Source organism: Anguilla anguilla, chromosome 2 (assembly GCF_013347855.1).
Source record: "Anguilla anguilla isolate fAngAng1 chromosome 2, fAngAng1.pri, whole genome shotgun sequence".
NCBI lineage: Eukaryota > Metazoa > Chordata > Actinopteri > Anguilliformes > Anguillidae > Anguilla > Anguilla anguilla.
This window is the reverse complement of record NC_049202.1, coordinates 70,378,681-70,402,915: the sequence shown is the minus strand read 5'-3', so window position 1 is coordinate 70,402,915 and position 24,235 is coordinate 70,378,681. Positions and strand designations below refer to the sequence as shown.

At 48.9% G+C, this 24,235-nt stretch overlaps 1 protein-coding gene across 3 annotated transcripts in view; it reads right to left on the bottom strand.

The window, feature by feature from the left end:
* The window catches only part of LOC118219598 (protein kinase C alpha type), a 214,946-nt gene that overhangs the window by 27,836 nt on the left and 162,875 nt on the right, over positions 1 to 24,235 (bottom strand). For 2 of the 3 annotated variants that reach the window (XM_035402897.1, XM_035402899.1), the window contains 5 exons: positions 19,033 to 19,170; positions 17,912 to 18,085; positions 14,481 to 14,572; positions 13,100 to 13,162; positions 11,677 to 11,815 (listed from right to left, as the gene is read on the bottom strand). In XM_035402897.1, the coding sequence (XP_035258788.1) occupies positions 11,677 to 11,815; positions 13,100 to 13,162; positions 14,481 to 14,572; positions 17,912 to 18,085; positions 19,033 to 19,170 (606 nt within the window). Of the gene's footprint in view, positions 1 to 11,676; positions 11,816 to 13,099; positions 13,163 to 14,480; positions 14,573 to 17,911; positions 18,086 to 19,032; positions 19,171 to 22,325; positions 22,353 to 24,235 lie in introns of all 3 variants that reach the window. The other variant, XM_035402898.1, reaches the window with a different exon arrangement.

Genomic DNA, 24,235 nt, shown 5'->3' with positions numbered 1-24,235 from the left:
TTTCAAAGACTCATTGTGTTGGGATCTCCACATGTACTAACTGAAATGACATTGTTAGCTTGATCATAAGTAGAAATAGCTCAATTCTACGAGGGAGAACCGAGACACAACAGAACCCAAGAACTGCTGTTATTGTGGAACAAATATTTCCTACACTTGCTGCCTTAAGTGTATTTTCCGGGAACACATTGAAAAATGTCCACCGCCCTGCACCAGAGATGTAGTATAAATCACCATAATTCCCTTTCCCATGATCACCATCCATTTGGGATGTCCTTCCCATCCATAGTCAGTTTTCTATTTTTCTATACATTCTGTGGCTACGAATATGCAGTTATGACAAGTCTGAAAACCTCCACAGCTCCAGGGGGGGTATGGGGTGAAAATCACAACACCTTTTCCCTCCCTGCGCTGAAATATTTGAGCGGAATAATCGCAGCATAAGAGCGCAAACACTAAAACCTCCACACTGGACTGGACGTGACGCAGCCTGGACTTCAGTCAAACCTTTCATTCCCCATCCCCGGGTTTCGCGGTAGTTCCCTTGGTAGTGATTATTCGGTAGCGTCCGCGCTTATTATTGCCGACAATGACAGTAACACAGGACGTGAGTGAAAGAGTGATGAGAGAACGCTGGTGCCTGGTGCTCCAGGGCTACATTATTAATGACAGAATAGAGCTGTGTCCTCTTAACACTCTGCAGCAAACTAGGTCACTATCTCAGACCCAGTCATGTGACACGCTCACTCGTGGGGAAAATCTCTCCGGTCTTTATAAATAACGACCGCAATAAGTCAGGTGTTTTCCCATGACCAAAGGTGCGCGAGATCTGACAACCTAGTCTCGTGGCTCATTTGTCGATATCTTAAGAATGATGCGCCACATGTTGTGATGCATCATGGGAAATGTAGTGCTATATTGATGCCTGTTAGGCAAGATGATGTCACTAGGAAGAATTCAGTAGCAGTGCATTTCACCTTCCTTAGGAGACCCAGGAAATTAACTATTCACCACAACAACCCTAGCCTGCCACAGCAGCTTATATTAAATCAGTCCCTCAGGGTCAAAGGGTTATAAATACATCCTATATTCAATTATATTAAGTGTGTACACAGTGCCTCCGTAAACTAAGCAGAGCAGACCAGTTTAGCAGAGCAGTTAAGTTAAGCAGTCAAGTCATGTACAATCGTCCATAAAACCTCTTTCCACTGTGCGTCAGTTAGTTGGCCATCCAGTTAAAAGGTACCACGGCATGCTGTACACACAGAAGAGCCGGTCCAGGAGGGTCATAGCACATTTATGCTCTCTAGGCTCCCTAATGAAACCCATGCAGTGCTTAAAAACAGGCCCTGTTACGAGGTCACTACTGTCTCAGTCTGTTTTCACTGAGTTTGCACAGAACACACCACCTTGAATTATCATCAACTTACTGGCAACATCAATAGAGCACAAACAGCTGATCAGAAGGCATGAGCGGAGACGTAGCGGCTAACTGCTAACACCTGACGCCGGCTTGCCGGCTTTCTATTCACGGTAGCGCCACAACACGATTTCAGATGTGTGAAGGGCATCACTTTCTCAGGCTCTGCCACGCTGTCGTGTAGGGGCGCTGCCAGAATGGGGGGTGTGGGTGGGGGGTGGGGGGGTGACAGAGGGCCTGAGGCTCCCCTCAACTGGCCCCTGTGAGACCGAACTTTTACGAAAATGCCCCATGACAGCTTAGGAATCCTATGCAACCGGTGTATCGGTGGAACAGTGTAATTCTAGATTCTACAGAATGACAACTTTATTAGGGTCTATTGACTGAAAAAGAAAAGGGGATTTTTGGACATTTTACTCAAAGGTATTTTGATATAACAATATTATGAGCACTATCCCATAGTTTTTCACAGTCCCAGATTGATAACTATGCCACTTGGTGCCTAAAACTCAATCACTCAATTTTTTCTTTCAAATAACCCATCAGCTTCACTGGGATTTCGTTTCAAAATTACACTTCTGTTGAGTGAGCGAAGCTTGGGGGGGGTTTGGGTGAGATTACATTTTTTCGTTCCGTCAACTGAAATAACTTTTCCACTTACTGCACCACACTGAGGCTTGGAATGAGTCTGTGATGAAAATAAGTAATTCCTACTTTCAGTTGTCAAATCGAAGTTAAGGACTAAATGTTGACAGAATCCCAGTCTGATTCAGACCAGGTGATTCACACCGTAATAAGATGCAAATCAGGATTTGAAGCCAGGATTTGATTTCTGTTCTGTTTTTGTGTCTCTGATGGTAATTGTCAAAGCAGCCAGAAAACCTCTTGGCATAAACTTTTATGCAATTCTGAACAACAAACAATACCTGTATTTCTGTCAGGGTAACACCACAATAAACACAAGGCCATGCCTCACTGCGTTTCCACAACAGCACTCATATTACAGTAAACGAAATATTACAGTAATATTACAGTAATTACCAAATAGATATTTTAGTTAGTACCATGCAAAATTAATATTAGTTTTAAAATACCTGCACATCATATGCAGCAAATGAAAAGAATATTTTGTAAGCTGGGTCAGCTTTTTGTGATTCCGAGTCAGAGATTTAAGGAGAGATAAAAAATACGATTGAGAAATCTGGAAGAATTGGCCATTATGAGTCGGGCCTTTCCAAAAAAAAAAACAAAGATTCGGCTTTCTGTTGAGGCTGTCTCATCGTCATGCCCGAAGCAGGCGCTGGGCACTTACAGTGCAGAGGACGATGCCCCTTACAGCACAGAAGGGTTTCCTTCTTATAGTACAGGAGGGGATCCCTCTTATAGCATAGATGAGAATCCCCGTTATACTGTAGCACAGTAGGAGATCCCCCTTATAGCACAGAAGGGGATCCGCCTTATAGTACAGAAGGGGATCCCCTTATAGTACAGAACAGGATCCCTTTATAGTACAGAACAGGATCCCCTTATAGTACAGAACAGGATCCCTTTATAGTACAGAACAGGATCCCCTTATAGTACAGAACAGGATCCCCTTATAGTACAGAACAGGATCCCTTTATAGTACAGAAGGTGTTCCAGACAGAGGATCCCCCTTATAGTACAGAAGGAGATCCCCGAACTGTGTTTCTCCTGAGATTTCTCCTCACTTAGATTTTTTTCTCACCACTGTTCGACTGTTCTGTTCTTTCCAGGGGGCACTTATTTTAGCTCACATTCAGGTAATTTTTGCAGAATTAAGACCAAATATTTTTCAGATTTTCCTACAGTCCCGTAAAGCATCTTTGTGACAGTGTCTCAGTAAAAGTGTGCTGTATAAAAAAATAAAACAAAAACAGAAACCCATTTACTCTTAGTTTAACATGACACTCACGCAGCTGCTACATATCAGTGTGAATACATGCTAAACATGTATGTTTTTAAAGTGACAGGTTATTGCGGAGTGTAATTAGTCCATCGCAGACACCTCCTCTCCACAAATAAAGCTTTTCCTTGCATTTGCTGCTCGAGGGAACCATCGATGTGCCAGCTCAACCTGGCACTTTGGTTTCAGGTTCTAAAGCAAAGTTTATCGAGCTTAGTTTACACACACACACACACACACACACACACACACACAGAGAAACTTTCCGTTTTAGCACAGCCTTGGCATCTATTAAACCACTCAGCCTGAACCTATTAGCATTCTGCAATTAATTGAAAAGCGAGCAACACCATAAATAATGCAACCTGTTTTCTAGGGGGGGGGAGGAGGAGGGGGGGATTTGAGGTAACAATTTAGCATATTAATAACAGCAGGGTATGTAATCTCTTTGTTAACGATTTACTTCTCCCCGGACGGATGTGTGTACCTGAGAGCACGCTTGCGTTCGCCGACAGTATCTTTTCCCACTGACACTGTAGGAAACGGCTCTGGACCTGCTTCCTGCATGCGTTAGATAGGAACACGCTGCACGCTAAATCACAACAAAGCTGCCAGTGCCCGCTGGGGCTACGGTGCCCAGCAGATGGTAAACAATTAGCAAGGCAACGTGTCAAGCTGTAGCTGTGGACGAGATGAAAAGCTTTTTTCTAATCTGGGCATGACGGTGGCATTTCTGTGGAAGCCAGTCAGGATGGGTGAGGATCTTGACGGGGGGGGAGGGGGGCGGCGTGGCAAGGGGGGGGGGGGGGAGGAGGGGGGGGGGAGAGCGCTAATAAGCTCTGATCTTGCCAGAGCTATTGAATTGACTGAGAGCTTCTGGGCACGTCAGCCTCATGCTGTTGGGGGGGGGGGGGGGGGGGGGGGGGGGGGGGGTCGGTGGCAGAGTGCTCACTGAAGTTTCCCTTAAAGGCGCCACAAAAACCACTGACCTCCGCTTCGCACTCATCCCCATTAACTGCCTCAATAAGCCCAAAAACCACTGACCTCCGCTCTGCACTCATCCCCATTAACTGCCTCAATAAGCCCAAAAACCACTGACCTCCGCTTCGCACTCATCCCCATTAACTGCCTCAATAAGCCCAAAAACCACTGACCTCCGCTCCGCACTCATCCCCATTAACTGCCCCAATAAGGCCAAAAACCACTGACCTCATTAACTAATCCCCATTAACCGCCTCACTAAGCCCAAAAACCACTGACCTCCGCTCCGCACTCATCCCCATTAACTGCCTCAATAAGCCCAAAAACCACTGACCGCTGCTCCGCACTCATCCCCATTAACCGCCCCAATACGGCCAAAAACCACTGACCTCCGCTCCACACTCATCCCCATTAACTGCCTCAATAAGCCCAAAAACCACTGACCGCTGCTCCGCACTCATCCCCATTAACCGCCCCAATACGGCCAAAAACCACTGACCTCCACTCTGCACTCATCCCCATTAACTGCCCCAATAAGACCAAAAACCACTGACCTCCGCTCGGCACTCATCCTCATTAACCGCCCCAATAAAGCTTAGAACCGGGCAGAATACATAACACAACCCAGCCTGTCTTTCCACCAGAGATCTGGAGGCATACCTGCACTATTCGTATGTCCATCACACCCTTTAGACGTTAATTGCCGATTGTGTTTCACACTGCCTGGGAAAATGGAGGAAATTAATGCATTGTTTTGCACAAATGATCTCTTATCTATTTGCATGCAAATGGAAGAATATCAGGAATGCACTTTTGCCAGTTCAGATTTAATGTTTCCGTCTAATGGAATTCAGTTTTCTAAAAAAAATCATTTAATATTGATAAATGTTGAAACTAAAACAAACTATGCAAAAATTGGTAAAAAAAACCAAATACAGCAACGATGAGATCTCAAGATCAGCGAAGCAACTGCGCAACGAATGAGATTTCAAGATTATAGGTGGGGGGGTGTGGAGATTCAGCATTGGTCAGGGCACTTAAAACCAGGGGGATGTACTGTGTTACTGAATAAAATTAACAAATGAAGGAGGTTTACAATCCAGAGATACAGACAAAGGCGGCTTTGTAGCACAAACGCTGAATATTTACGCACGACACAAGCGTTGACACAAGCGTTAATGACCGTGATACGCACTCCTGTACGTCGCTTTGGATAAAAGCGTCTGCTAAATAAATGTAATGTAATGCAATGCCATGTGAAATGCGCAAAGTGTGTCACCATCGTGTGACGTGCTTCATCGTCTACTTTCACACGGCTGGGATAGGGGCCAGGGTGAATGACATCACCTCCAATGTCCATATTAGGGATGCACTCCCCCCCCCCCCACTTTGAGTGCAGTGCTGCCCACTCTCTGAGCACCACTGGGACCAGCTCACAGGGTCCAGTGTGGGAAAATCAGAAATCAATTAAACGTCCATGCACCCCCTCCCCTCCCCTCACAACGTATTCTCTCCCATGATTCACTCCACTCTGCTCGCTAGCCTTTCCTTCTCTTCCAGCTCCCATCCCTCTCTCCTTTTTGTGTGGGCCTATCAGACGACGCTCCGCTGCTGAGAGACGGCGAATGCAATAACGCGCCCTCTCCCGCAGCGTTTCCAAGGGAACACGTGACCCCCGCCATCGCTCTCTCCGCTGTGACCTTCGCCCCAGGCCGCCGAGAGTGGCGCGGTGTCCGTCTCGAGGACGCCCCCCCCCTCACCCGCCGCCCCCCCCACCCCCCATGTGTCATCATCACGGTGAGGATGATAGAAATGGACGTGGCGCGACCTCCACGCGCGACCTCTGCCGCTCTGCTTTACGTGTTTGCTTCACCTTCACAGCCCCGTAGTCCCATGAAGTAACACCAAAAAAATTAATTATAATAATTTAAAATGATAACGAGAGGAAACGGCCAGCGGTGGGCTTCCTCGTCCGACGCGACGCGGCGCGCGTTCCCAGCACCGCGTACGTGTTTGCGATGTTAGCGGTCGCGGACGTCCGCCGTCAGGCTAATGCTACATGACAGTTCTGGATCAAGCTCTCCGCCACTCAAGACCCCCTCCAACCCCCCCCCCCCCCCCCCCCCCCCCCCGCCCCGCGCCTCTGAACTCAGGACTCCTGTGGCGAGGACTTAACAAGGAGCGTTCGCAAGCTACACTCCGGGAATAAGAACATGGTAAAAAACAAAACAAAATGGACGAGCGGAAACGTAGGCTAGGAAAAACAGCCGGGGGTGGGGTGGGGGGGGGGTGCAGCGTACAGTACTGCTAAATGACCCGGGATGCAACTGCACTGTACAACCGCAGGTCTGGTTCTCAGATGGGATGTGGGCAATTTTATCCTTTGGTAAAAAAAAACGTACTCAACTGGACTTGCTTGGGTAAATACCCAGCCGTATAAATGTATATGAAGGTATAAACCAGTGTTGGCTAACCTAGACTTGCAGTCCGGGTGAATTTGCCTCAAAGTGCCGGAATAAAATCATAAATAAATAAATAAAAAGTCCATTATTTATCATTTTTTTCATTTTTATATGTTGACTGTAGGATTTACTGATTGCTCCACTGATTGCAGCTGGATACTTAAGGGCTCCTTTTTAAAAAACGTTGCATGTCGCTGGCTGTGAACAGTGCACTTCGGGTTGCCCGCCACCGACGGCAGCTGTGAGTGTTACCTTGGATGCAAGAGACTGCTGAGAACATAAATTTGAAAAAAATCATGACAGAAAAACAAACACATAACTCTGCTGTAACAGGCCAGCCTCTTAGCATACCTTTATATATACGTGCACGCAAAGCAAATTTCCCTACAGGGACAATAAAAGTATTGATTGATTGATTGATTGATTGATAGATTACATTACATTACAGGCATTTGGCAGACGCTCTTATCCAGAGCGACGTACAGCAAAGTGTATAACCATAACCAGGAACAAGTATGACGAAACCCCTAGAGAGAAGTACCGGTCCAAGTGCAGGGAACAACCGCATAGTTCAACTTGGACCCTGAAGGTTAATTTGATTAATACAAACAAGAACTGCAACAACGCAGTCTATGGAAAAAATACAAGCAGTAGTTGATAGATAGCAGAGAGCAAATTCTTGGTGGGCCAAAACCCAGTACATAAAAACAGACAGTCATTTCTGGCTCGCTGAGGGTTTGGGTGATTTAAGATGGCCGCTCTGCGAGGGGGTCGCTCGCGGCTCGGAGACGCAGCGCAATATGGCGGCGGCGGCGGCGGCGGCCCTGTAGCGAGGGAGTTCAGCGCCCGCCCTTTCTGCGTGAGCTCGAAAGCGCGAATAAAAACACTGCTCACAGCGTGCAGCGCCCAAACGAACACTCACGCCCATAACCCCGGGGACACTTTAAGAGTGCTTGTTTCTCCCTGGGGGGTGGGGTAGGGGTAGTAGAAGAGGGCCCCTCCATTAGCCAGACTGCAGGTGTAATTTCTGGGGCCCCTGCAGCATGAGTGGGCCCCTGCTTTGATGTCCCTGATTGATTGATGGGCACTCGGAACCTGGCATGGCCTGGCACAGCCTGGCAGAGCCAGCAGGCCTAATGTGCAAGCAGCTGGCCGAGGCTGAGCAGCACTGAGCAGCACATAGGGGGCGACATAGCTCAGGAGGTAAGACCGATTGTCTGGCAGTCGGAGGGTTGCCGGTTCAAACCCCGCCCTGGGCGTGTCGAAGTGTCCTTGAGCAAGACACCTAACCTCTAACCCCTAACTGCTCTGGCGAATGAGAGGCATCAATTGTAAAGCGCTTTGGATAAAAGCGCTATATAAATGCAGTCCATTTACCATTCACTTGACCTAGCGCACGACAAACGGTGATGGAAACCAAATGGCGCCCTGTCCGTCCGTCCGTCCGTCCGTCTGCACGCGTGTCCCGTGCTGTAGGACAGAGGGCTCATGCTGACTTGAGCTCTCAGCTAATGACACAGACTTAAGAATTAACACAGGAACTAGTTTCTCTGATTTTCTCACATCCGTTACCCAAAATGCTAAAAAATTCCCATAGAAAGTCCCGGAGTTAAGCAAGATGAAACTGCGGGCTATCGCAATGTTATCACAGTGCTGGATCTCCACACCAGAGTCGCTGTAGCTGTCCATCAGCTCTGCACAATACTTCTCCTTCTCCAGACATACGTTAAGATCCCCCATAACGGACGGCCGATAAGTCCAAGAGAACACGAACAAACGAGCAAAACCTTTTATTTTGACAAACGGAGAGAAGAAATGGCAAACAGTCTCCCCCGGTAACCAGTCCTGTCTTTGAACCAGAGCCTGCGAAACTGAGATGCGCTCACGCGGGGTCTTCCTCAACGCTCAACGACACCCACCACCAGGCTGCGCACTGCACGTCGCCGCCCCCCCAGCACCCCCCCAACCCCCCCACCCCCCCCCCCCCGCCAGCAGCTGCAGGCACGGAGGATCCCTCGGGCCGAAGGAGAGGCAGTCTTCCTCGCTGGAACTGGGACAGAGAGAGAGACGCAGCCGCGCGTCTGCGGTGGAATTCCTCCGCCCCCTTGGCCCCCCTCGCCCCCCCCCCCCTCGGCCCCCCTCCTTCCCCCTCCTTCCCCCTCCTCCTCGGCCTTTCCCACATGACTGAACACGACACGCCGGCCCGCTCCACACTCCTCACACACAGATGCCCCGCTAAAGCACATTTTTATGTAGCAACACGTTTTTTCCCCTGATAAGATTCCAACGAATTGTTATATAGGTCAAAATAAATAACGTGGGGGGGGGGGAGGGATTTGGGGGGGGGGGGGAGGGAGGGAGGGGGGAGGGTTAACCACAATGTGTCTCAACAGCCGGATTGACACTGATTGCTAAAAGATCAAAACGGCTCTAACATTAGTCAGGCAGACGGAAAGGTGGGCTGGCACCAAAGGCAGAAAAGACTTCACATCCTAGTCTTGAGTCGCCGAAACAGAGAATGCCTTTCATGAGGTTAAACCGTGCATTCTCAATGGACAAGATGGCCGCCACCAAAAAAAAAGGTGAGTGAGATGACGGACAGTAGACAAATTGGCGAGACGGATTCACCCCTGGACTTCTGTGGTACACTAAAGCCACTAAACCCACCTAAAACACTGCTGCAGTATGATGGGAAACCAATGGCTGGCTGAGGACCCACACCACACACAGTGCAGTGGGCAGTGCCCCTCCTCCCGGAAATATTGCCTTCCCTTTTTTTTTTTTACCAGAAAATATTCAGGTAACTTTGTGACTCGCTGCCTCCTTGTGCTCTTTGAACAAATGCAAATGTTCATCATCACACATCTCAGACCTTGCTATTACAGTCTCATGACCTCACTAACCAAAGTACACTTCTAAAAAAAAAAAAAGTGTGATCAGCTGAGGGGCTGGAAGCTTCTAGAAATCAATCACATAAATAAAGCTGAGCGCACGCATAATTTTTGAAAATCAATAAAAAATAACAGCACGCTGCGTGCGCGTGTCCTTGACGCTGTTATTCAAGATGGCCGCAGTGGACTCCTGGGGAAATCGCGGAATCCAATCGTGCGCCGCAGCTGCATTCGTCGCCGCGAACCTTAGCGAACAGGACCTCGGGGGACATTTCTTGGGGAACTGAGGGACAAACCGGTTCAGTATACAGCTGCTTGCAGCCTCCACATCCCATAGATCACACAGTAGGTAATAGATCACGCAAGCCCTTGTGCTCTTAGTCCATGTAAATGGACTGCATTTATATAGCGCTTTTATCCAAAGCGCTTTACAATTGATGCCTCTCATTCGCCAGAGCAGTTAGGGGTTAGGGGTTAGGTGTCTTGCTCAAGGACACTTCGACACGCCCAGGGCGGGGTTTGAACCGGCAACCCTCCGACTGCCAGACAATCGGTCTTACCTCCTGAGCTATGTCGCCCCACCATGTTTAATAAGCTCTGTTTTGGCCCGCAAGTGTTAATCTCAGCTCTCCTATTTCTTTTTTTCTACCATTGTATCCCGGCTGTATTCTCCAATGGCCCCCTTGTTGCTCTCGTGGCTCTGAGCGTGCAATACACAGCTGCCTGCGAACAGCTGCAGGCAAAAAGGTTTCTTTGAATCGTAATTTTCCGTCGACTGTTGGGAGTCCTTCTAAGCTCGGGCTAACGAACCTCATTATACTGAGAACAGTTCTGGAAAAAAAAAAACTATGAATTCAGAAATCGAATTTTAGCTTATAGATGCTCATAAGACCAATTACAATAGCTCACAAGCACCTGACACACTGCGCATTCTTTGCCTTACAGATGACATGCAGTATAATTTCAGTGTGTACATGCCAAGTTTTCAACAATAAGTGTGGCAAACGCAAGCCTGTTATTATGGGCTATTTGTAGGCCTAAAATCATACAGTGTGTTCTGGGCTCAAAACATGTTATTACCACTGGAAGGTCAACTGTCGATACGCTACGCTGTTTGATTTCGGTTGTAGAGTCAGCCATGGACGATCAGACCCGGGTCAAATACGTATTTGAAATACTCTCAAAAAGCGCAAACCCATGCCTTCTGGTCATATGGGCAGACTCAATGAAACCAGGCAAGATCAATAGAGCACAGAAAGTTATTTTTAAATGCGTAAACAAATACGTATTTGACCCGGGGTCTGTAGATGATACACAGGCTCATATCACAGGTACAACCCATTAAACCCACGCAGACAGCATGTTTACAGTAGTGCCATGTTGTGTAGAGGCACCATGGCTCGGGGCTCCTGTAGACGGGGGGCGGGGGGGGGGCTGGGGGGGGCTGCTCTTCCGAGCCGTCAGACAGGCTCATCATCACGCTGAGCGCGGGAGCTCGGCGGTTCTGGTGCCCGGGAGCTGTCGCCGTGGATACGGTGGATAGCGCAGGGCGGGCGGCACTTGGACCAGATGGTGACAGAGGGACTAGCAGATCGATGTGACACCGACCTGCCCCCCCCGGCTCGTACCTGAGAAGGGGGATCTGCCACCTAATCCCACCCCCCCACCCATCACCACCACTCCCCCCCACTCCCCCGACAGCCTCCCCCTCTCGCCCCTCCTCTCCCCCCCCCCCTCCCCCCTCCCCCCGGCCCACACCTGAGAAGGGGGATATGCCACCTAATCCCACCTCCCATCACCACCACTCCCCCCACTCCCCTGACATCCTCCCCCTCTCGCCCCCCCCCCGCCCACACCTGAGAAGGGGGATCTGCCACCTAATCCCACCCCCCATCACCACCACTCCCCCCCACTCGTCCCACTCCCCTGACATCCCCCCCCGCCCCTTCCCCAGCCCGCCTCGAAGCGCAGGCACCGGCCGTCGATCCGAACCCTCACCTCGGGAGCGATGTAGTCCGGGGTGCCGCAGAAGGTGCGCGTGGTCACGTTCTCGAAAATGTTCTCCTTGCACATGCCGAAGTCGGCGATCTTGATGTGGCCCTCGTGGTCCAGCATGACGTTGTCCAGCTTCAGATCCCTGTGGTGGACAGAGTGAGGGGGTGAGGGGGGGGGGGGGGCGGGAGCGATGGGACACGGGCTCACAAAAGACGCCAGTCTGACGAGGTACATGAGGCAGCCGTCCCGCCCGTCTCCGCCTGCACCTTTCCCTCTGAACTTTGCTGTCCTTTCTCTGGCCTTTAACACATTTCTTAAGAGTGTAATTTACATTTATATTGGATGGCCTAAAAGCAACATCAAAAAGCACCCTGTAGGTTTTTTAATGTCCCGAGCAAATATTTAATAAATCTACTTCCAACAGATCTGTCCTTTTTCTGATAATTTTCCCTCGCTTCCACGTGACAGAAGGTCTGCACCGTCCTCGTGGATAACAAAGTTAAAATGGCGCCACTGTTTCACCAGGCCAGTGGCCATGACTGAAAGCCAACGTGGCTTCCGTGTCGTTCTACACATTTCATCATGAGATCAGAAACACAGGGCTCGGTTCGAGGAATAGAACACACTGAGATGGCTGATCATAAACGCATTTGATCTCGCGAATCTTCACGACGGGGAATAAATATGTACAGATAAATAATGTGACCGTCGCTCACTGGCGACTTAACAAGCAGGAGTTATTATATTTAACGAGTCCCCTGATAATACGAGCTAAGGGAACTCAACGACACATTAACCCCCCCGGACTCAAGAAACGGAAATAAACAGATTTAATAAAAACCCAAGCCGATTCCGTCATCTGAAATTACAGCTACGTTACAACGTAGACGCACAGGAGCACAAAAGATCATTGAGCGCGTTAAAAATAAAACGCGCGCGTGCCAGTCGTGTTTACGACATTGATTATGAGCATTTGCGTTTGCTTTCGCATCAGAATCCTTCACGTCCACTGACCCTTCACTGCCCTTTGAATTAAGCCCAGAACAGAACAGGAAAAAGTTCGAATAGAATTAGATCACCGTTTTACTTGAATAAACGCGTGACAAAATCTTTTTTTTCTTCAGTTCTAGGCTTCGAAATGAAGCCAAACAACGACGCACCGATGAGAAACACTGCATAAAAACAGCGAGCGCACAAACACAGCACACGCTCCTGGCTGGCGCCAATACCGACTGCAAATTCTAGATTAATGCGCCGTTATAAAAAACACTCCGATACAATTTAAACGGTCGAATTAAATTGCTTATGGCCCACACGTGACGAGGGATAAGACGAGAGGAGCTGGAGAGCGACGGGGGACGGCCCGGTTCGGCCCGGTTTGGCCCGGTCCGGCCCGGTTCCTCGCCCCCCGGGGGCTCACACCCACCTGTAAATGACGCCCTTCTTGTGCAGGAAAAACAGCCCAACAGCGATCTCTGCTGCGTAGAACCTGCAACGACAGGCGGAGAATTAGTCGGAATAACATTTTAAAAAAAAAAAAAAAAAAACCCCCTGCCGTCAATCATAACATCAAAGGCAGGCGGTTAACCTGGATTTGGCTGAGTCTGCGGGGCCAGATTAGGAGACCCCTTTTTCCCCGCGGTCCCGTCGCGAGCAGGGGGGCCCGGGGCCTCGCTGAGAGCCGAACCCGAAAATCTCGCTCCAGCCTGTTCTTTTTTTTTACGACCTCGTTACGCTGTTTTCCCCTCCTGTTCCGGGTCGCGTGGCCGTTTCTCATTCGGGAAAAGGTCACAGCGATGACGGCGGCGGCGGGGCTCGGGCACGTCCTGCCCATCCCCCCGCCCCCCACCGCTCCCCCCCCCCCGCTCCCCCACTGCTGCAGGTTCGATGGGAGACATAGCTGCTCTAGTTCCCGCCCCCTGCTGCGCCTCCTTTCTAATATTACTAATATTAAATAATATTTAAATAGCATGGAGCATGCTAATCTAAATATAACTATCAGCTTATAAGATACTGTACAGTGTGTACATGTGCCCTGTTCTGCATCGATGAAAAAATAACTATATTTAAATACAGGAGCATGCTAATCTAAATATAACTATCCGCTTATAAGATACTGTACAGTGTGTACATGTGCCCTGCTCTGCATCGATGAAAAATAACTATATTTAAATACAGGAGCATGCTAATCTACATACATCTATCTACAGCTACTTATAAGCTACTGCACCATGTATATGTGCATATATAAGGTATATACACAACGTATGGCTTTGACACTCTCTATACATAATAAGAAACATAAGAAACAGATCCGGGTATTAAATTAATCTCCTTCACTGAAGACAGCTGATCTTTGTGGTGTGTGATGGACTGATTGCTGGCGAAGCACAATCTTACATCTTACAGTCCTAGTCAGAGCTGAGATCGACAGCACAGATAAAGCTGAAGTCTTAGGGGCGACATAGCTCAGGAGGTAAGACCGATTGTCTGGCAGTCAGAGGGTTGCCGGTTCAAACCCCGCCCTGGGCATGTCGAAGTGTCCTTGAGCAAGACACCTAACCCCTAACCTCTAACTGCTCTGGCGAATGAGAGGCATCGATTGTAAAGCGCTATATAAATGCAGTCCATTTACCATTTACCATCTTTAGCATGGCGAGGCTACGGAAGAAAACCACGAACAGGAAGTAACCGATCTTCATGGGTAAGACGGTGTGTACTAAGGCTGTACTAAGCCAATCACAGTAGGAGGTGTTCTGGGCTGTGTCCCAAGAGGCTGCTGGGAAACCAAACGCAAAATTGCTTACACTGCCTGAGGCTCCTTGAATTTCCCGACTTGCTGGATGTGGTACATGAGATCTCCCCCATTTACGTACTCCATGACGAAGTAGAGGCGGTCCTGCGAGAGGGACAGAGAGGAAGGGTAGAGAGGTCACCAACAGAGCCAGTTCCATTCAATCCCATAATTCTCTAGGCCACCACACCACAAATGAGCTGCCTGCTTAAATAAAGATGAACTACTGTAAGTTACTGCAATGTATTAATAATCACTTGGGCCCAACAGCCTAAGAGCATTTTAGAATTGTATTACATCATTACACCTTTTTAGGTTTTTAATGGTAGAATTATGATTAGTTATCCGTTATTGAATGGAAGTCAGACAGATTTGTCCTCTTTTGTCAAAAGGCTGGATCAGTTCAGGACTTTTTCATTTGCAAAGTGCTTTTTCTTTTTCCTCAGTTAAAAGCATTTATGGTTCTCTCTTTCGTAAATACAAAAGCATTTATGGTTCTCTCTTTCGTAAATACAAAATAAGGCATTTAGAGAATGGGATTCGGTTAGAGAATAAAGGTCTTTTAAATTTTCAAACACAAACAGCTGGAGGCCAACAGGCTTCTGCAGGAGACACAAATGGAACAAGGCACAGATGGCATTATAGATCCATTAACATGACTACAGTCCGATACACTTTACACAGTCTTGTGTTGTCTTCACATTATGTATGTACTCCACGTCCACAGGGTCGAAAATGACCCCCCTCACCAGGTCTCCTGTGATAAAGCCTCCTCATTAAATTTTAAACCCTAAATCAATATTTTTCATGTAGAAACAACCTCTCACTCATCAATAAATTCGTGAATTATGGCTTTCCTACTTCACAGTCCAGAGAGACAATTTCTTAATAGACTGATTTTGCTGTAATCGATGTGTAGTGCTTAACTTTGATTATGACTTCTGAGTTCATACCTGCAGGGTAAAAAAAGACACAAAAGACAATATTTGTACCCTGATGGTGTACCACTTTCATTAAAAATATAAAAAGGCAAATGTTTAAAACTTTCTCTAATGGTAGGATCCCTCCAGGAAAAGGAATAAAATTTCATGCTGAAAAAACAAAACAAAAAAAAAAACAAAACAATTTATGGGGTTGTCACTGCTGTTAAACTCAGAAAAGGATAATTTTTTTAAACCTGTGGACAACATGAAAGGCTAAACTGCATAACTTCACTGAACACATCATTAGTAAAACTTCTTTTCAAAACCCGAGTTGTGCGGTTAAAGACAAGCATACAGTCAGAACGTAAAAAGAACAACATGCATAAATGCGGGACCCAAGGATAATAAACACATATTCATACACTGAACACAGACTCCCTTCTGAGGCTAACAGGAAAAGCTGTTTCTCCCAATTTTGACGTTAATCGATGGCTGCGGTGGGAAGCAATGCCTGACGTGTCTACCCAGCGCAAGGCAGGAAGAAAAAAAAGCTGCCGTGTGACTCAATAACACTTAGCTTAATCAAGGTAATTACCCCGAGCCTGTCACTGCTCTCATGGATACTGAGAGCACCTAATGATGGCGTATGACAGGAGATGAGTCAAAGTTTGCACACAGACCCCCAGGAGCCCCCCCCAGGAGCCCCCCCCTGTGGAAGGTGCGCTTGATGAATATTTTTAACTAGTGTAATTCTCTCGTTTGCCGGGCCTATCAGCCGGAGGATCCAGCGACGGGCCGTTTCGAAAGGTAAAAATCACACGCGTGAAAGCAAACCCGCGCGAGCGAAAAGGAAACGTGAGGCGTAACGCGCTCACGCAGACCTTCGATTCAACACTGAGAGAAAGGTCGAACGCTGTTGGCTGCAATTACACACCGTTGTTATGACAGCCGGCGAACACAAACCGACAAACTATGACTATATTTTACGTTGGTAGAACCCCAATTACTGTTGGAAAACAACCAGAGGGGGCAGGGGAAGGGGGCCTACATAATTGCTTGAAGTTGACACAGTAAAATTTGATGAGGTTTATTTATTTTTCCCTTTCCGACCCTGGGACTGAGAGGCAGAAAACCGGACCGATCGAGCGAGAAGCGAAAAACGCGCGGCGACCTTCACGACGCCGGTTAGCCGCGGCCGTTTCCCTCGTTCCGCTCGCTCGCTCGCTCCGCCCCGCCCCGCACGCAGAACCCATCTGCACACAAACCAAGGGGTTTCCCGCGTCACGGAGGCATCTGGAGAGCGGGGCCGAGGACGGTGTCACTCCCGCGGGTAATGACACGGGCGGCCGAGCCCAGATGTGGCTCGAGGCCCAGGCCGGGCCGGTCAGCCAGAGTACTGGAGGAGGCCCGCCGACTCCGCCCCGTCCCAAAAAAACCGCTCAAACGCTTCGGTCTGAATCCGCCAACGTAAAAAAAAAACAAGACTAAACAAGCGGGCCCACGATGCGAGCTTCCCGAACTTACTAAAACACCGCGGCATTTTCAATTATTCACACGTCAGGAAGCTCTGGCAGTCTCTGCGCACTGCATCAGAGGTGTGCTAGCTAAAGAAACAAGATTTACAAAAGGGCAAGAGAGTAGCAACAGCAGTACAGTTACCGGCAAGTAAATAAAACAGGATCAGCAAGTGACAAGTTGTAACACTTCAGACATTCAAAATAACATTTCAATACAATAGTCATTTTAATAGTTTAATATAACTAAAATCCACTTAGAAAAAAAAAAAAGAAGTTGGAATATTATATTAATGCCGGAGATTGTGGACTTTATCCTCCACTTAAAATGAAATTAAAATTTCATTTTCAATTCGCAGATTTGCGTGAAAGAGGGCAGGCAGGTGCACCGCCGCAGGTTTCTATGGGCCATAATCACAAACCGCCAGACCGGAGATTGAGGGATTAAAGATTAAAGGCAATCTGGGATACTGGAAAGGCACTGCAAGCCAAAAAACGAAAAAAACAAAAGACACATCCGTGCCGTTTCACAAAATACAGCACAGTTGCCCTTGTCAATGACAGCTGGATGCAGAAACACACATTCACACACACACACACATGCACGCACGCACGCACAAACGCACACACACAGCTGTGCAGAGACAACGTTGTTCAAAACTGGAAGGGTTGGAGCGTTTAAAAAATAATGCGCTTCCTCGTCTGCTGCAATGACAGTAAGGAGACTTACAGAGTTCAGAATGCCATTTGTTTCGCATTTACACACCGTTTCATTGAGGATCTTTAAAAAGCCGAACACAATCTTTCCCCCTTAAGACAGCCACCAGCATTTGAATGTGCTGTAATAATGCCCTGTCTCAGCCAGTGACTGCAGGGGTCCTTCATGCTCAATGGTAATTAGGCTTGGCGCTTACTCTCAAACCAGCATGCACTGCTGTGCTAACAGGAAGTGCGTCTGTGCTAACAGGAAGTGTGTATGAACGGAGGGGGACGGCGCTGGGCCTTACCACAGTCTGGAAGCAGGAATGCAGCTGGGTGAGGAACGGGGGCTTGTCCCTCTGTGCCAGGACCCTCTTCTCCACCATGGTGCACTCCACGTCGTCGTCCTGGATCACCACGTCCTTCTTCAGGATCTTAATGGCGTACAGCTTTTCCGTGGACTTCATCTCCGCGAGCATCACCTGCGTTAAAGAGCCACCGGGGGGGGCGGAGACTGAGCACCTGCCACTGCTGACCTCTGACCTCCGACCTCGAGGGGAAACTGAGCACCTGCCACTGCTGCCTCTGACCTCCAGAGGAAACTGAGCACCTGCCACTGCTGCCTCTGACCTCCGACCTCCAGGGGAAACTGAGCACCTGCCACTGCTGCCTCTGACCTCCAGAGGAAACTGAGCACCTGCCACTGCTGCCTCTGACCTCCAGGGGAGACTGAGCACCTGCCACTGCTGCCTCTGACCTCCAGGGGAGACTGAGCACCTGCCACTGCTGCCTCCGACCTCCAGGGGAAACTGAGCACCTGCCACTGCTGCCTCTGACCTCCAGGGGAGACTGAGCACCTGCCACTGCTGACCTCTGACCCCCGACCTCCAGGGGAGACTGAGCACCTGCCACTGCTGCCTCTGACCCCCGACCTCCAGGGGAAACTGAGGACCTGCCACTGCTGACCTCTGACCCCCGACCTCCAGGGGAAACTGAGCACCTGCCACTGCTGCCTCTGACCTCCGACCTCCAGGGGAAACTGAGCACCTGCCACTGCTGCCTCTGACCTGAGGGCAGGTGGGCTAAGCTTTCAAAGAAATATTTATTTGGTACTGAATGGAGAAAAAAAAATAAATAAAAATACCCCACTCTGCGCCCCTGAAATGCACATTTGAAGAAACACGTCGGTCCCTTTCATGGTGCGTGTGAGTTCTGAATACAGAGATTGCACCATGCTCATTGTCATGCATAAGCTATAAATATTAATCAGAAGGAAGTGTCATACTGTGAGCTAAAACGTCATGTGAAGGTGTACATTCAACTCCTATTGAAGGAAAGGGTTAAATCAGGGGGGTCCCAAAGTTTCTGTGGGCAGCCCCGTCACTCTGCCCTGCCCCGCTCCGCCCCGCCCCACCCGACCCCCACCCACCTTGCCAAAACTGCCTTTCCCCAGCACGGCCAGGAAGTTGAAGTCGGTGAGTTTGACGCGGTCGATGTTGTTGGAGGGCAGGCTCCGGTCGTCGTCCGAAGGCGTGATCACTTTCTTCCCCGGCCCGAGCTTGGCTTTCTGCGACAACAGGGGCAGACCGCGCTGGATTTACAGCGAAAACACAGGCCGCGCCTTCCGAAAAATAGACCCCAGATTCATGACCCAGAAAACCAAAAAAAAACCAAAAAAAAAAACCAAAAAAAAAAAACAACCAAAATTAATAAAATAAACAAATAAGGATCATTCGGTAACAGATGGTAAAGTATATCTGCTATTGGATAAAAAAAATGTGTGCATAGATAGATAAACAGGTAAAATGAGTAACTGGGCGTGCTTCGGCAGTTTGAAGTCCGGTAGCTCTACGTCACGTCCCGTGCACAGAGCAGGTGGGGGCCAGAGTCTGATTGAAGTCAAATGTGGTTCAAAATGAGCAGCGGTGGGGCGGGGGCCATCCCTGATGCCCCTCTGAATTATTCACCTCCCCCTGCCGCCACACGCGGGGCGCTGCTCCCAAAAGCCCTGGGTGGGGGGGATGGAAGGGGGGGTAGGGCCTCTGCTCAAACCCAGAGGCCGGGCTCATCCACAAAATCCCCTTTTCGTGCTCTCCGTCGGTGGGCTTGGTCATTTTATGCAAAGGTGACATCCACAAACAGGAACGACATGCAGTTTACAAGCCCACTGGCAGAGTTCATCGTCACGGGAAACGGCTAACTGGGCACGGTTTATAGTCTCGTGTGTACATCTTCCGGAAGAACTACAAGCAAATACGAAAATATCTATTATCTATTATATAATAGCTATTATGGTGTGAACCCATTTTTTTGGATATGCAACACAGACTGCCCTGTCTCCTCCCCAACGACTAGGGCAAAAGCAGAATCATAGTTTCCCAGCAACGAGAGGGAAAGCCAAAAAATATCAAGTGCCCCGTGTAACCTATGCTCCACAGTACATTTGAAACAAACAGCTATGTTAATGTTTCTGCAAAAACAGGAGACACTGAAAAGTTCTGACACAGTGAAAAAACTGAGACAGCACTAGCACTAGTGTGCAAAAACAAAGTACGTCACTGCTCAACCAACAGACTCCCTCATTTGCAGAAGAACAATGGGACTATGGCGAGTAACCCTACTGTAACTGTGGGGGAAAACTGCATGGACAGCTATTGCAAGGCTGTGAAAACAGGATGCGTTACTTTCTCATCCGGACGCAATGCAAGCTGCTGGACACGCGACCGTAGCAGCGAGCTCCATCTTCTCTGCAGATGAAGAGGGCAGCGCAAACAGTCCAGGTCAAGAACAGAGCCCCCCGTGGAGAAGCCATCACCGAGCCTCAACACCAAGTGCCCCATCAGATAACTTTATCTCAGCTCCCCCCCCCCCCACCCCCCAACTTCCCTCCACCCATGCTCACACCCCCCCCCCCCCCACCTTCTCCCAACACTATGTCATCACTTCTTACTCATCTGTGTGAAGTGCGCATATCTCACCCTGATTAAATCTGCTAATGGCACCCGCTGCCATCACCATAACCCCAGGCAGAGCGAAGAGGACAAATTCGACACTCGGGACAGCATCGTCCCTGCAATACTCATACAGCGCTTTGGCACAGCAATCCAGTTCACCAAGCTGAGCCTCTGGTCTTCACGAACAACTTCCTGAACCCACGTCAGGGGAAGGACAACGGCTGTCTTAGCTGTCTTGAGCTTCCGGTTTCCAGACAGCTGTGCTTCAGTGTTGCTTCGTTTATGGAGCTCTGTGTGATCAGTGACCCTTCTGGTTCAGTCTGGCCTGGGGACCTGTTTGAGAGCCAGTCGGTCCCTCTGTAGTGCACACAGCTGCTGGAGCAGAAGGCCCGAGACTGGCAGCTGGACTGGGAGAGGCTGGACCAGGAGCGTGAGGACTGGGCGGATAGGGTCGCCACTAGGGGTGTGTCCAAAAAACAGCGGGAGGAGGGGGACAGGCTGCCCCATGAGAGGGAAAGCACCCTAAAGTCTACGTCCTGTACGTCGGCACTAAACACACGTACGGTCACTTGGACTGGCTTCCGAAGTTGTTCGCACAAAGCACTCTGGGATTTCACATACACTTACACTGCCGTTGATGTAATCAAAACAGAAGGAACTACTGTTTATCCCCGAGGCAATTCTCACTAATTAAAAATAAATTAATAATAGCATTTCACAATTGATTCATCAGCGTCGACGTCCCCAAGGGAACAGTGAAGTCAAAGAACTCATATGAGAATCTAAGGCTACTGTATCTGCGGCAGAATAATATGTTTCACTCTATGTGTGTGTGTGTAATTTCAGTTATGGTTGTGAATGCAATTGTACTCCCTATTCAGCCCATTATAAATTGTCCTTAGAGCGATGAATACAATATTACTGTGATTTATTGTATTGGCATTACAGTAGGAACTGCAGTGGTCAGGAGCGGAAGTAGCAAAATGAAATCTTCAAGGGGCAGCTTAGATATTTTCCACTTTGAAAATGATCACAAAACAAGTGAAAACCAAAATAATAATAATAATAATAATAATACTCCAATTCATTCTTTTCTACAAAGTCATGTCACATGCTCTACTGCCACTGGGGCACAGGAGGTCAAAGTTCACTCAAGCCCACCCCCGACAGCGCCAAAGCAGAGCTAACCCAGGTCACACAGAGCGGCACAGCAACCAGGACAGACAAAAGTCATGCTGACTCCTCCCCCTTTATTATTTTAATTTTTTTCACCAATTATGCTGGGCAACCTGGCAGCCCTTGTACAGGGCGTCGCACGCAAAAAGGGGAGGGGGCACAGGTCTGTCAAGCCACAGGCGTCGTTTGAGCTGGCCACACAGACACTCACCAGGCTGAATTCGCGGTAGCTTTAACCCCCCACCCCCCACACCCACACCCCCCTCCCCGGCCCCGCCCCTATAAAACAGCGGTCAGAGTCAGACTCCGGAGAGCAGCATCACTACCCGGGTCCGTGAAGCCAAGCTGGAGCCTTCGCACGGTTCCTCACGGTTCCCCACGGCTCCTCGTTCGGGCCGATGCATAGCGGTTAGCGCCGCGCTAGCAGTCCCCAGGTAAAAGAGCAGCACCAGACCAGGTTAATCAAACGCGGCACCCACGCTGCAGGACACGGCACACGCCCGGAAACGCCGCCGAACCAAACCAAGCCAAACAAGACCCAAAAAAAGGAAAAAAAGGCTAGCAAACAAATCTTACTTCCTGTCAGACGCACCTTATCAGAGTCGTCCAGATCGTGATCCTGCAAATCACATGGGAGAGGGGAGTGGTTTAGTCGAACCCCTGTCACACAAACATGCAGGCAAGCACCCACACGTGAACAAGCACACACGCACATGCGTACACACACACATACAGCTTAAGAACACATTTTTCCACTTCTTGAAGTGCAGATGTGTATGGTTATACTAAAATATTATTAAATATGAATGTGACTTATAGCCACCGATGCACTAGGTATTTCTTTGTGCTTGAGTTGGGTTTTGCAGCTCTTCCCAGATCTAAGGATGGGACAGAAAGGTCCTATGCTTCTATTACACCAAGCCATTGACACACAATTCTGGGGTTACTGGGCCCTGGAAGGTTAATGTAATCGAGTAGTTGGAAGACAAAGGGAGATTTACTTTTTATTTTTTGGTAAAAAATGAAAAAGAAATGCAAAAAGGAAGACGCATTCACAGACCGAAGGAGAATCCTGCGTTAACAATATATTATTGTGTTATTATTGTGTATATCAGTGGTCTCCAACCCTGGTCCTGGAGAGCTACAGGGTCTGCTGGTTTTCATGGTGACTCTGCACTTCATGAATCAATTAGAGCAGTTGATTACACAGTTAACTCAACTCACCTTGTGTCTTGGGTCTCAATTGGGTGCTGATTTTAAGGTGAAAACAAAAACCAGCAGACCCTGTAGCTCTCCAGGACCAGGGTTGGAGACCACTAGTGTGTATTATGTGTACAGAATGACTACTTCCGATCCTTTGAAAGAGGATGATTGCCTTGGAATTTGTAGTAATTACACAAAAGAAAGCCATGCAACCATAAAAAATTTTTAAAAACCAATCCTTCTGTTCTGTAGCGTAATTATAGTTACAAATGTATTAATCTAGTATTGGTTACTATCTGCCGCAAATCATATTTTTCCATCTTTCCATCCATTATAATATATTATATATATTATATATCCATAATAATTCTGTTTTTCTTTGCAAGAGCACTAAGCCGGTAGCCAACACAGGGGTCTCTCATACAGGTGCTATCCCTGACAGGCTTCCCGTGCTGTAGAAGGCGATAATTGCAGTTTGCAGTTGAAAAATGTGTCAGAATTAATACTACAGAGACATGTTTTTGAAGCAAGGGGGTGTGGGGGGGGGGGTGGGGGGAGAGATTTAAGGTGGAGTGGGAATTGGACACGTACTGCGGCGCTTGGGTGCTAAAGATCCAGCTCTTGAAGCGTTTGCAGTCGGGGTGTGAAGACGGCTCCGTCCGCGGACCGATGGACTGGAAACGACCGGCCCGCCTGGCGCTCGAACCGCGCGCGCGATGGGGACGGACAGGATATTAGGAACCGAAACGCGACCGGGCGCACCCCCCCCCAGCTGCGCACCCCCTGGCTAAACCCGGCTGGACGGAAATCGAAAAACCCCTGAAAGATACACCGGTTATGATTCCAAACCCCCCCCCCCCCTCCTCCCGCCCCCCCCCCCTCCTCACTACCACCACCGCCGCCGCCGCCGCCGCCGCCGCAAACTCCCACATTATTTCCCACCAGAGTGATTCTCACACCAGCGCCTCCCTCATTTCGGGCGTGAGGCTACCCCGTGAGCCGCATGAGCCACGCGGGCCGATAATTGCGTCCCGGAACACTCCGGAGAGCTGAGCCCCCCCGCGGCGCGAGATTTTACCAATAGCTCCCTCCGATATCGCTGTCCGTCGGTAAAAGGGGACACTGTCGTCGGCCATCTTGACTAACTTCAGCGTGAGAGACGCCAGAGGGGAGGGGACATTAGCGCCGTGCTTGCGTCACACGCTTTTCACTACGCGTTAACATTTGTTGACGGACCCTTGTAGCCATAAAAAAAAAAAAAAAAAAAAAAAAAAAAAAAACTCTGGCTTAGTTCTGCTT